The sequence below is a fragment of the Oncorhynchus gorbuscha genome, linkage group LG09 (genome assembly GCF_021184085.1).
Source record: "Oncorhynchus gorbuscha isolate QuinsamMale2020 ecotype Even-year linkage group LG09, OgorEven_v1.0, whole genome shotgun sequence".
Taxonomy (NCBI): Eukaryota; Metazoa; Chordata; class Actinopteri; order Salmoniformes; family Salmonidae; genus Oncorhynchus; species Oncorhynchus gorbuscha.
In genome coordinates this window covers 26,724,920-26,737,440 of record NC_060181.1, presented here as the reverse complement: position 1 = coordinate 26,737,440, position 12,521 = coordinate 26,724,920, and the positions used below count along the sequence as shown (strand labels likewise).

General features: G+C 46.2%; 1 protein-coding gene across 2 annotated transcripts in view; it reads right to left on the bottom strand.

Annotated features, from left to right (window-relative positions):
* LOC124043338 (thrombospondin type-1 domain-containing protein 7A-like) overlaps positions 1-11,869 on the bottom strand; it is a 232,093-nt gene extending 220,224 nt beyond the window's left edge. For both annotated transcript variants that reach the window (XM_046361855.1, XM_046361856.1), the window contains exon 1: positions 11,268-11,869. In XM_046361855.1, coding sequence (XP_046217811.1) covers positions 11,268-11,424 — 157 coding nt within the window. In that variant the 5' untranslated portion in view covers positions 11,425-11,869. The remainder of the gene's footprint in view (positions 1-11,267) is intronic.
* Positions 11,870-12,521: the final 652 nt, after the last annotated feature.

The window sequence follows — 12,521 nt, the reverse complement described above, 5'->3', positions numbered from 1 at the left end:
TGATGATCCAAATTTGAGATTTTTGCTTCCAACCTCCATGTCTTTGTGAAACACAGAATAGCTGAATGGATGATCTCTGCATATGTGGTTCCCACCGTGAAGCATGGAGGAGGAGGTGTGATGGTGTGGAGGTTCTTTGCTGGTGGCACTGTCTGATTTATTTAGGATTCAAGGCACACTTAACCAGCATGGCTACCACAGCATTGTGCAGCAATACGCCATCCCATCTGGTTTGCACTTAGTGGGACCATCATATGTTTTTCAACCGGCCAATGACCCAACACACCTCCAGGCTGTGAAGGGGCTATTTGACCAAGAAGGAGAGTGATGGAGTGCTGCATCAGATGACCTGGCCTCCACAATCACCCAACCTCAACCCAATTGATATGTTTTGGAATGAGTTGGACCGCAGAGTGAAGGAAAAGTAGCCAACAAGTGCTCAGCATATGTGGGAACTCCTTCAATAATGTTAGAAAAGCTTTCCAGATGAAGCTGGTTGAGAGAATACCAATACCAATATAAAATATAAAATATGTTTTGATTTGATTTGTTCAACAACACTTTTTTGGTTACTACATGATTCCATATGTGTTATTTCATGTCTTCAATATTATTCTACAATGTAGAAAATAGTAAAAAAAAAAAAGTAAAACGGTTGAATGAGTAGTTGTGTCCAAACTTGTGACTGGTATTGTACATCTAACCGGAGATGGGATCAAGATCTCAATTAGCTAATGTCTTCTTACTTGATTGGATGGGGAAATTTACAGAGACAGATAGGAAGTGTGTGTGTGTGTGTGTGTGTGTGTGTGTGTGTGTGTGTGTGTGTGTGTGTGTGTGTGTGTGTGTGTGTGTGTGTGTGTGTGTGTGTGTGTGTGTGTGTGTGTGTGTGTGTGTGTGTGTGTGTGTGTGTGTGTGTGTGTGTGTGTGTGTGTGTGTACGCATGCACACATCTTACATTTTACTACTGCACTGAGGACCTCGGTTTACCCTCTCATTCATAAAGCAGGTAATGTATAAAAATATATATTTTACCATGTAAGTTGACTGAGAACACATTCTCATTTACAGCAACGACCTCGGGAATAGTTACAGGGGAAAGAACTTTCCTCGTTCTTCAACTCAGATCTCTGCGGCTTTGGGTGCATCATTTAGTAATGGGAAAGTGTGTCTCTTTGACCCTGATCCAAATTCCCCACCACTTCCACTACCAGTCATGTTGTGACTTGGTGGACTTCCTTAGGGCCTTGTAAAGCTGGAGGTGTCTTGCTACCTGCGACTGGGCTTTATTTCCTGAGAGGAATGAGCTCCCTTTGTTTCACTATCATGAATAATGTAGTAATAAGCAGCTGTTAGTGTGTTTAAGGGGCATTTAAAGGGTTTTGTAGGTGTTAAGGGGTTTGTAGGATGTTAGCTGGCACAGAGGAGGCCAGTGTGGATGATGATATAAAGACAGGACAGATTGTTTACTTCCAGTCCTTATGCCTTATGTAAACCTGCCCTATTTACTCTGGCTTAAACCCATCTACCTCTTTAACTATTCATCTCTCTCTCTCTCAATCTTTCCCTCTCTCATTTTTCTAAATGTATCCCTCTCTCATTTTTCTAAATCTCTCCCTCTCTCTCCTTCTTTCTCAATGTATCCCTCTCTCTCTCTCTCCATCACACTCCGTCTCTCTCTCGCTCATCCTGCTGCATTGACTTGACTGCCAGAGGTGAGCCTATTGCCTGTCAGCTTATCTTCTATGCACCCCTGTACTCTGAACAAAACATATAAATGTAACATGTAAAGTGTATAGATACCAGAAATGTTCCATTCTCCCAAAAAGCTTATTTCTCTCAAATTTGGTTCACAAATTTGTTTATATCCCCTGTTAATGAGCATTTCTCCATCCACCTGATAAGCGTGGCATATCAAGAAGCTGATTAAAAAGCATGATCATTAAACAGGTGCAGCTTGTGCTGGGGACAATAAAAGACCACTTTAAAATGTACAGATGTGTCACACAACACAATGCCACAGATGTCTCAACTTTTGAAGGAGTGTGGAATTGGCTCCAGAAATTGGCTGCAGGAATTGGCTGCAGGAATGTCCACCAGAGTTGTTGACGGATAATTTAATGTTAATTCCTCTACCATAAGCTGCCTCCAATGCCGTTTTAGAGAATTTGGCAGTACGTCCAGCCGGCCTCACAACCGCAGACCATGTGTAACCACGCCATCCACTTCCGGCTTCTTCACCTATGGAATGGTCTGAGACCAGCCAAACGGACAGCTGATGGAACTGTGGGTTTGCACAACCAAATCATTTCTGCACAAATTGTCATTAACTAAGGGAATCTCATCTGCGTACTCGTCGTCCTCATTAGGGTGTTGACCTGACTGCAGTTCGGAGTTGTCAGTGACTTCAGTGGGCAAATGCTCACCGTCGAAGGCCACTGGTACACTAGAGAAGTGTGCTCTTCACAGATGAATCCCGGTTTCAACTGTACCGGGTAGATGGAAGACAGTGTGTATAGCGTCGTGTGGGCAAGTGGTTTGCTGATGTCGATGTTGTGAACAGAGTGCCCCGTGGTGGCAGTGGGGTTATGGGATGGGCAGGCATAAGGTACGGACAACAAACACAATTGCATTTTTTCGATCACAATTTGAATGCACAGAGATACAATGACGAGATCCTGAGGCCCATTGTCGTGCCATTCATCCACCGTCATCACCTCATGTTTCAGCATGATAATGCACAGCCCCATTTCGCAAGGATCTGTATAGAATTCCTGGAAGCTGAAAATGTCCCAGTTCTTCCATGGCCTGCATACTCACCAGCCATGTCAACCATTGAGCATGTTTGGGATGCTCTGGATCGACGTGTACGACAGTGTCTTTCATTTCCTGCCAATATCCAGCAACTTCGCACAGCCATTGAAAAAGAGTGGGACAACATTCCACAGGCCACAATCAACAGCCTGATCAACTCTATGTGAAGAAGATGTGTTGCGCTGCGTGAGACAAATGGTGGTCACACCAGATACTAACTGGTTTTCTGATCCACACCCCTACCTTTTTCAAGGTATTTGTGACCAGTAGATGCATAACTGTATTCCCAGTCATGTGAAATCCATAGATTAGGGCCTAATGAATTTATTTCAATGAACAGATTTCCTTATTTGAACTGTAACCTAGTAAAATCCTAGAAATTGTTGCAAGTTGCGTTTATATTTTTTCCAGTATATATCACACAACACACACTCCTCTGGCCAAGAATGCATACTCTGTGTGTGTGTGTGTGTGTGTGTGTGTGTGTGTGTGTGTGTGTGTGTGTGTGTGTGTGTGTGTGTGTGTGTGTGTGTGTGTGTGTGTGTGTGTGTGTGTGTGTGTGTGTGTGTGTGTGTGTGTGTGTGTGTGTGTGTGTGTGTGTGTGTGTGTGTGTGTGCTAATGCTAGTACCACAGAGCTACCGCAGTCACCTATGCAGCCTCCTCTCTACCTACTGTAGCAGACCTTTCCTTCCTCCATATACACCCTCTTAGTATGATTAATTCATTACAGACATCATATCCTCTCCTCTCAGCCTGGTGTGTGTGTAGCTCTGGGAAAACATACAATGCATTAGAGAGCAGTGAGTTTGTGCACAGAACTACAGGGCTCAGCTCTATGATCATATGTCAAAGCAGGGTTAGCTAGCTAGCCTCTGAGAGTACAGTACAAAGAAAGGAGCTAGCTACCAATTCTCTAATTAGAACAGGCAGGAGGTATCCTCTCAAAGCTAGCTAGATAGCCTGTGAGATTAGAACACAGAAAGAGGACTGCTAGCTAGCTACTTATAGCTAACCTTTAGAGCACAGAGGGAGGAGCGCTACCTAGCTAGCTAGCCGCTGAAAGGAGAACATAGTGAGCGGAGGCAGATTGCGCAGGTGTTGGTTTAAAGCAGTTTCCTTAGCTAAGCTTAGTGATTAGCAGAGTCAAGCAGCACGTTTTAGCTCAGCTAACCAGCCCCTGGAGGGAACGTGAGTGGCCAGGACGGAACCGATTTGTTCCAGGGACCTTTAGGGAATGGATGGTTCCTACCTTATTAAGCATGGTAAGCTGGTTAACGGTGTTACAGTGGACCACAAATGTACAGTAGGATAACAGTCACGGCTGTCCTGTCCAAAACACATTTGGAAGGAGTCCATTAACAGTCAATGTATTTGCGTGCTTGTTGGATTGTTCAGAAGAAGCGTACACAGTGTAAGGTACTAAATATGTCACAAGGGAAATATATGAACTGCACAGTTGTATGCTCATGTTGTTTATCGCCATATGTTATTACAGTGCATACAACAGTCTGCAGGCATTTCTCTTTTCCTTCAACGTTTTCATTTGCACGTCTTCATCCCCGTGACCTCACCTCTATAATTGCTACAGCTTGTAATTACCCAGCTGCCATTGCAAGCTGACAGGTACCGTGCTATGGGCGACTGATGGGCTTGTCGTGTTAAACTGGCCCTGACCCGGCCCCCTGTCACACACACACACACACACAAACGAGCACACACAAACACACACAGTGGCCACAGCCAGCAGTAACAGCAGGATCGAACCAAGTCCATGTAATTACTTAGCCTCCCCATGTCCAGGGCCTGTAGGTGTAGTGGTGACAGCTCCAAACACACAACAACCACCCACTACTAGTGCACACACACACACACACACACACACACACACACACACACACACACACACACACACACACACACACACACACACACACACACACACACACACACACACACACACACACACACACACACACACACACACAACTAGTGCACACACACACACACACAACTAGTGCACACACACACACACACACACACACACACACACACACACACACACACACACACACACACACACACACACACACACACACACACACACACACACACACACACACACACACACACACACACACACACACACACACACACACACACACACACACACACACACACACACACACACACAGAGTAATGAGGCGTGTCGGTAGAGCATGCACGGTACTACACACTGGGATTGGCTAGGATGGGATGGCAGTGTGTGAGTTAGGTTGGTGCGTGTATGGGTGCAAGTGTGTCTTTGAAACTCTCTCTCTCTCTCTGTAGGCCTATGTGTGTGTGTGTGTGTCTTAAAAAGAAAGTGCTAGACTGGAGGTGTGTGTAAGTCGAATCTCACTGTCACACTGTCTCTCTCCTTTTGTCTACCAGCGTGAATATTCAAAGCTACTGATTAGGAATTCTTCCTCGGTTGTCAGGAGAGAAGGAGAAATTAAAGCATGAATATGGCGATGCCAGAGGAGCAGACAGCTACACTTAGAAAGCAGAAGGACTCTCAGCTTTGAAAGAGAGAGAACGAGTGACAGAGACAGAGAGAAACTAAGACAGGGGAAAGGGGAGACAAAGACCAAAGCTGTTGAGCTTAGAGGACGGTGTGCATGCCTAATTGTCTGTGAATGTGTGTGTCTCAGTCCATCCTCCACCTGGGGCGAGCAGCCATGCTAGAGCTGAACAGCTGGACTCTTCTGCTAAACCCGCCAAAATAATAGCAGCAATTTGGCACTTGATGAATCCTAGGGAGACGTGAGGGGCTGTGTCCCAAATTACACCATATTCACCATATAGTGCATTAACAGTAGTGCACTAGATCGGGAATAGGGTGTCATTGGGGAAGCAATCCCATTTCATCCCCTTCCATCTACACCCTGATAGCATAATGCTCCTCCAGTCTTTAGCACAATGCAATCTGATGTTTGAGTGTAATTGTGAACAACAAACGGCTTTAATCATGTGTGAATGTGCCTATGTTTTCTTTTGAGAGCTGCATGCTTCCTGTTAATGGTAGGCTGCTTCACACAATGGAACACAAGGACGGGTCGAGTGCTCTCTAGTAGGCTTTCTGTAGACATGTAAACATACACACATGCACACACACACACAAACACATAGGAACAGGCTACCAGCCAAGTGGAAATGCTTGAATTAAGTACTTGACACATGGCCTGTAGAAGCTGCAGCATCCCGGCCCTCCTTTCTTAGTGATGCCCTCACGAGACCCCTCCTAGCTCAGAGGTCAGAGGTCAGGCCTCAGAGAGAGGGCTGTGTGTATGCGCATGCGTGTGTGTTTGTGCATCTGTGCATGTGTGTGCGCGTGAGGGGGTGGGGGTAGGCACTAGGCAGTTGTTCCATTGGAGGTGGAAGAGGAGGAGGAGGAGCAGGAACAAAGGACTGAGAGGTAAAGGGATTCCATTGTGTTTCCTCTGTGGACAGAAGACAGTACAGCATCTGTCACAGAAGCCTTAGCACTGCCATGCTAGGGACAATAGAACGACCAAGTGTCCATCTCTGAGGATGAAGTGGTGATGGCTGTCGGGCGGTTGTAGACAGACTCTTTGTAGGATTCAATAGAACAGCCTCCATTTACTACGGTCTTTCTAAAGCCCCAAAGAGGAGCAGACAGCTATGGAACTACCCTGTCAATTACTACCAGGAGTGCATGACAATTATCTCTTCTTCCTCCTTAAATGTGCACTTGTTCACTTCCCTTCCTGGATTTGAAAGGAAATGATTGGTATATAGAAAATTCCTCTAGCACATGCCGTCACCAATCAAATGATTTTTGAATTTGTTGGGAGTAGTGAACGAGCAGGAAGAAGCAGAGATTATTGGGACTTACCCCAGGCATGTGCAAAACAGGATGTGATAGACCCCAAAGGTATGGCTAAAACAAGCATGGAAACACAAGGAAAGAAAGACACACCTTACTGCTAACTAATATAACAGATGCTATTGGTGTCAAATGGTTTGCTTTTGCAGCTTGGATGCACTAATTAGGTGGAATAAATTCTCAAAATCTCCCAGCGCATTTACACATTCATTGAGATTTTTCCTTCTCCCTTGATGTCTTCCCTCTCCATGCGATGCCAGGGACACCAGGAATACTGCACTCAGGAGAACCTCCCTTCTCCCCTCTCTCCTCCTTCCTTTAACATATCATCCCCATGGATATCTTCCTCCTCTGGGAAATATAGGAATCCACCACTCCCCTCCCCTCTCTTCTCCCCAAAACATCTCTCCTCCATGTATCTCTGCACAGATATACTGTACATCAATGTACTGTCATTGAGAGAGAAATCACGGAGGAATATGTATTGCTCGCGACCCAACCCTTTTCTTTATAAATCAGGTTGGGTCCAGATGAGCCTCCAATCCATAGTCTACAATTCCACACACCACCAGACAGATGTGCTGAGGTTGGACAAAACAGTGTAATTGTGTTGAACGTCGGGGGCAGAAGGGGTCACCAAGAGGCCCCCGAGACCTCATCAACATGCCACGTCAATGCAGATCTCTCAACACGGTCTCCAAAACAATAACACACTGTAGACCGCTACAATACAGGAATATAAAAACCTCCCCGTAGAAATCCATCGCATTTCTGAATACTACCACATCCATCCACACTAGCAAGACAAAATAGCATCACAAGGCAGACTGTTAGGGTACTGTGGAAGTTGCAGATCTCTCTAACAGTAGCACACTGTACACTGAAATAATACAGGCCAATATGAAACAAATGTGGCGCATTTCAGTGTCGTGACACAATTAATTAAAAACAGAGAGGGGGAGGGGAGTGGCAGGGAGAGAAAGGGGGGAGTTGTGAAGGGGATAGGGATGAGAGAGAGAGAGAGAGAGAGAGAGAGAGAGAGAGAGAGAGAGAGAGAGAGAGAGAGCCAGCTGAGAGAGAGAGAGAGAGAGAGGAGAGAGAGAGAGAGAGAGAGAGAGAGAGAGAGAGAGAGAGAGAGAGAGAGAGAGAGAGAGAGAGAGAGAGAGAGAGAGAGAGAGAGAGGGGGAGTTGTGAAGGGGAAAGGGATGGAGAGAGAGAGAGAGAGAGAGAGAGAGAGAGAGAGAGAGAGAGAGAGAGAGAGAGAGAGAGAGAGAGAGAGAGAGAGAGAGAGAGAGAGAGAGAGAGAGAGAGAGAGAGAGAGAGAGAGAGAGAGAGAGAGAGAGAGAGAGAAAGAGAGAGAGAGAGAGAGAGAGAGAGAGAGAGAGAGAGAGAGAGAGAGAGAGAGAGAGAGAGAAAGAAAGAAAGCCAGCTGGAGAGAGAGAGAGTGTTGCCATGAGAAAAGGGCAACCAGTGAAGAACACACACCATTGTAAATACAACCCATATTTATGCTTATTTATTTTATCTTGTGTCCTTTACGATTTGTACATTGTTAAAACACTGTATATATAATATGACATTTGTAATGTCTTTATTGTTTTGAAATTTCTGTATGTGTATTGTTTACTGTTAATTTTTATTGTTTATTTCACTTTATATATTATCTACCTCACTTCCTTTGGCAATGTTAAGTTAACACATGTTTCCCATGCCAATAAAGCCCCTTGAATTGAATTGAGAGAGAGAGAGAGAGAGAGAGAGAGAGAGAGAGAGAGAGAGAGAGAGAGAGAGAGAGAGAGAGAGAGAGAGAGAGAGAGAGAGAGAGAGAGAGAGAGAGAGAGAGAGTAAGCCAGAGAGAGAGAGTAAGCCAGAGAGAGAGAGAGAGAAAGCCAGAGAGACAGAGAAAGCCAGAGAGAGAGAAAGCCAGAGAGAGAGAGAGAGAGAGAAAGCCAGAGAGAGAGAGAAAGCCAGAGAGAGAGAGAAAGAGAGAGAGAGAGAGAGAGAGAGAGAGAGAGAGAGAGAGAGAGAGAGAGAGAGAGAGAGAGAGAGAGAGAGAGAGAGAGAGAGAGAAAGCCAGAGAGAAAGAGAGAGAGAGAGAAAGCCAGAGAGAAAGAGAGAGAGAGAGAGAGAGAGAAAGCCAGAGAGAGAGAGAGAGAGAGAGAGAGAGAGAGAGAGAGAGAGAGAGAGAGAGAGAGAGAGAGAGAGAGAGAGAGAGAGAGAGAGAGAGAGAGAGAGAGAGAGAGAGAGAGAGAAAGCCAGAGAGAGAGAGAGAGGGACATCTCCTGGTGAGACAGCAGTCTAATAGGACATTGATCTTTCCCAGCGTATCCCAAGGACCCATCCTGTTCCACAGGGTCAGCATACAAGCATTCATCCATCCCCCATCACCCTCTTATCTCCCCCTTCCCCTTCTCTCCTTCCCCCTTCTATGCCCTTCCCATCCAACATCCATCGGTCCCCTCCCCATCGCCTTTACTCCGCCTTTACTCCCCCTTCCCCATCACTCCCCTTCCCCCTTTGCTTCCATTCAGTCACAAAGCATTAGTGAGGTCGGCACTGATGTTGGGCGATTAGGCCTGGCTTGCAGTTGACATTCCAATTCATCCCAAAGGTGTTTGATGAGGTTGAGGTCAGGGCTCTATGTAGGCTAGTCAAGTTCTTACACACCGATCTCAACAAATAATTTCTGTATGGACCTCGCTTCGTGCACAGGGGCATTGTCATGCTGAAACAGGAAAGGGCCTTCCCCAAACTGTTGCCACAAAGTTGGAAACACAGAATCGTCAAGAATGTCATTGTATGCTGTAGTGTTAAGATTTGTTTTCACTGGAACTAAGGGGAACCATGAAATATAGCCCCAGATCATTATTCCTCCTCCACCAAACTGTACAGTTGGCACTATGCAGTGGGACAGATTCGTCCGTCGGACTGACAGTTGGTGAAACGTGATTCATCACTCCAGAGGATGCGTTTCCACTGCTCCAGAGTCCAATGGCAGCGAGGTTTACACCACTCCAGCCGATACTTGGCATTGCGCATGGTGATCTTAGCTTTGTGTGTGGCTGTTCGGCCATGGAAACCCATTTCATTAAGCTCTCGACGAACAGTTGTGCTGACGTTGCTTCCAGAGGCAGTTTGGAACTCGGTAGTGAGTGTTGCAACCGAGGACAGGCCATTTTTACGTGCTACGTGCTTCAGCACCCATTTCGTGAGCTTGTGTGGCCAACTACTTCGCGGCTGAGCTGTTGTTGCTCCTGGACGTTTCTATTTCACAATAACTTCACTTACAGTTGACAGGGGCAGCTCTAGCAGGGCAGAAATTTGATGAACTGACTTGTTGGAAAGGTGGCACGTTGAAAGCCACTCTTCAGTAAGGCCTTTGTTTGTCTATGGAGATTGCTTGGCTGTGTGCTCGACTTTATACACCCGTCAGCAACGAGTGTGGCTGAAATAGCCGAATCCACTAATTTGAAGGCGTGTCCACTTGCTTTTGTAGATATAATATGCCTTATAACACAGAGACAATAAATTATGTTTCTGCAATTATACAACTGCTCATATGTAGCGTAATAAAAATGTATGAACATGTATTGGTCATCAACATCATTCTAACGTGCAGCTCACTCGTTTGCAACATGCAGGTTCAGAGTTCAAACACATGTTCATAAGGGAACCTATGCACACAGCGTCAGCATCCACCACCCCACCGGTAATGCAACTCGTCAACTGCATGTGTCAGATGGTGATAAATGTGTCCAACAGCGGTTTGTAGAGGCTGGAGGAGTACCAGCTGCCACTGTGAGCCTTGTGAATGGGAGTGAATGGGGAAAAGCACAGTCCCTCAATCTCCAGTCCTCTCCTCCTCCTCCTCCCCTCAGCAACAGCCAGAGCGGGCTGGGGATTCACCTCAGGGACTGCAGTAAATATGTTCACATACCACGATGTCGCAAAAGGATCTCCAGTGCCTTTAAACCTCTGACACATGCAGCCTGTTTTATTGTCTCTCTATTCTGCAAACAGCAGGTGTGAATCCGGCTCAAAGGAGTAGTACCTTTGTTTCTTTTCATTCTAAAAACATGCCCAATTCTTCTCAAATGCTCTTGATTCGATGGTCAGAGTCTAAACTGTATCCCCCAAAGCAGTATGCAAAAGCAATAAGAAAACATAGACAACAAAAGTACAAGGCTTAGTGCACCACTTTTGATCAGGGCTATTTGGGACTCAGACAAGCAGATTGAACAGGTTCAGGTAGGTACAGTTATATAGTACAACATACAGTAACACTCTCAAGCCCTTCCACGATAAACAATCACCACCACTCAGCAACATCAACAAACATCTTCAAATCAATATTTCATGAAGAGATTCCAGTGTACCACTCAAGAGTAAGACAGACAGACAGACATAAAGACAGAGAGAGAGAGAGAGAGAAAGAGAGAGAGAGAGAGAGAGTAGTCTGCTGCACTGCACATCTAGTAACAGAGGATGATATCTTTCTCGACACTCCCTCTATTTTCAGCGTGGTGACCGAATGAATGAACAGCACAGCAGTAGTAGCAGCATTACCTGTTTGCCAGACGTAGACAGTTGGTTTGGTGTCGGCTGCAGTTTGTGCCTCTGTGGCTCCAGAGATCCAGAAGAGGATCAGCACCAGCCTCCAGTGAGAGGGAAGTAACTCCCTCCACACACCCAGCATCCCCTTCACTCCACCGGGCAACCCCATGGCTCTTGCAGGGGGACCGTGTGGATAGTATCCACACAATAACAGAAAACCAAATAGAAAAAGAGTGGAGAAGGCAACACAACGGAGACAGAAAAACACGCTGAGGAGGCGGGCAGACACAGCGGAGAAGTGTACTCTGCTCCCTTTGCTTTTGTCCCTTTCTCACACAAGGGTTGTTCCGTCCGTTCCTCTAAGAAGAAGTAATCCTGGGTGAATGAAGGGTTCTCCTCCTCTCTCTCTCTCTCTCTCTCTCTCTCTCTCTCTCTCTCTCTCTCTCTCTCTCTCGCTCTCTCTCGCTCTCTCTCGCTCTCTCTCGCTCTCTCTCTCTCTCTGTGGTGGCTAGGTCAGCGAGGGACAACGAGGTCTGTCCGTAATGAAAACAGGGAACAATAGACCTCTAAGACGAGGCTGCTGATGTTGCTGCGTCCTGTGTGTGCCGAGCTGATGCAGCACCTCCCTCTCTCTCCCTCCTTCTCTCTCTCTCTCGCTCTCTCGCTCACTCTCTTGCCCTCCCCCTCTTGCTTTCCATTGAACTTGCCCTCCCTCTCGCTCTGTGGCTCTTCCCTCTCGCTGTCTTGATCATACTTTCATACCCTTATTTTTTTAGTTGGTGCTCTATGCTCCCATCAGTGGAGGCAGGCAGCTGGACAGAGGGTGGGGAGAGGGGTGTGTGTGTGTGTGTGTGTGTGTGTGTGTGTGTGTGTGTGTGTGTGTGTGTGTGTGTGTGTGTGTGTGTGTGTGTGTGTGTGTGTGTGTGTGTGTGTGTGTGTGTGTGTGTGTGTGTGTGTGTGTGTGTGTGTGTGTGTGTGTGTGAGAAAGAGGGAGGGAGGTAAGGGGATAGAACTCTGAAAACAGTACAGAGGGAGGATAAAGAGCATCTGAATGAGTCAGTAAAATAAAACAATGAATTATTGATGTCAGCTGGGTTTGACCTTGTATGATATTCAAGCCAGAGACCCGACATCCTGCAGTGCAAACACACACACATGTACACGCACATACAGAAGTAGGATCTTAATTTGAGCCAGTTTGCTTCAACAGGAATATAATCCTGCAGCAACAGTGAATGTGAATTATTTTTGTAGGGGTGGGTACAT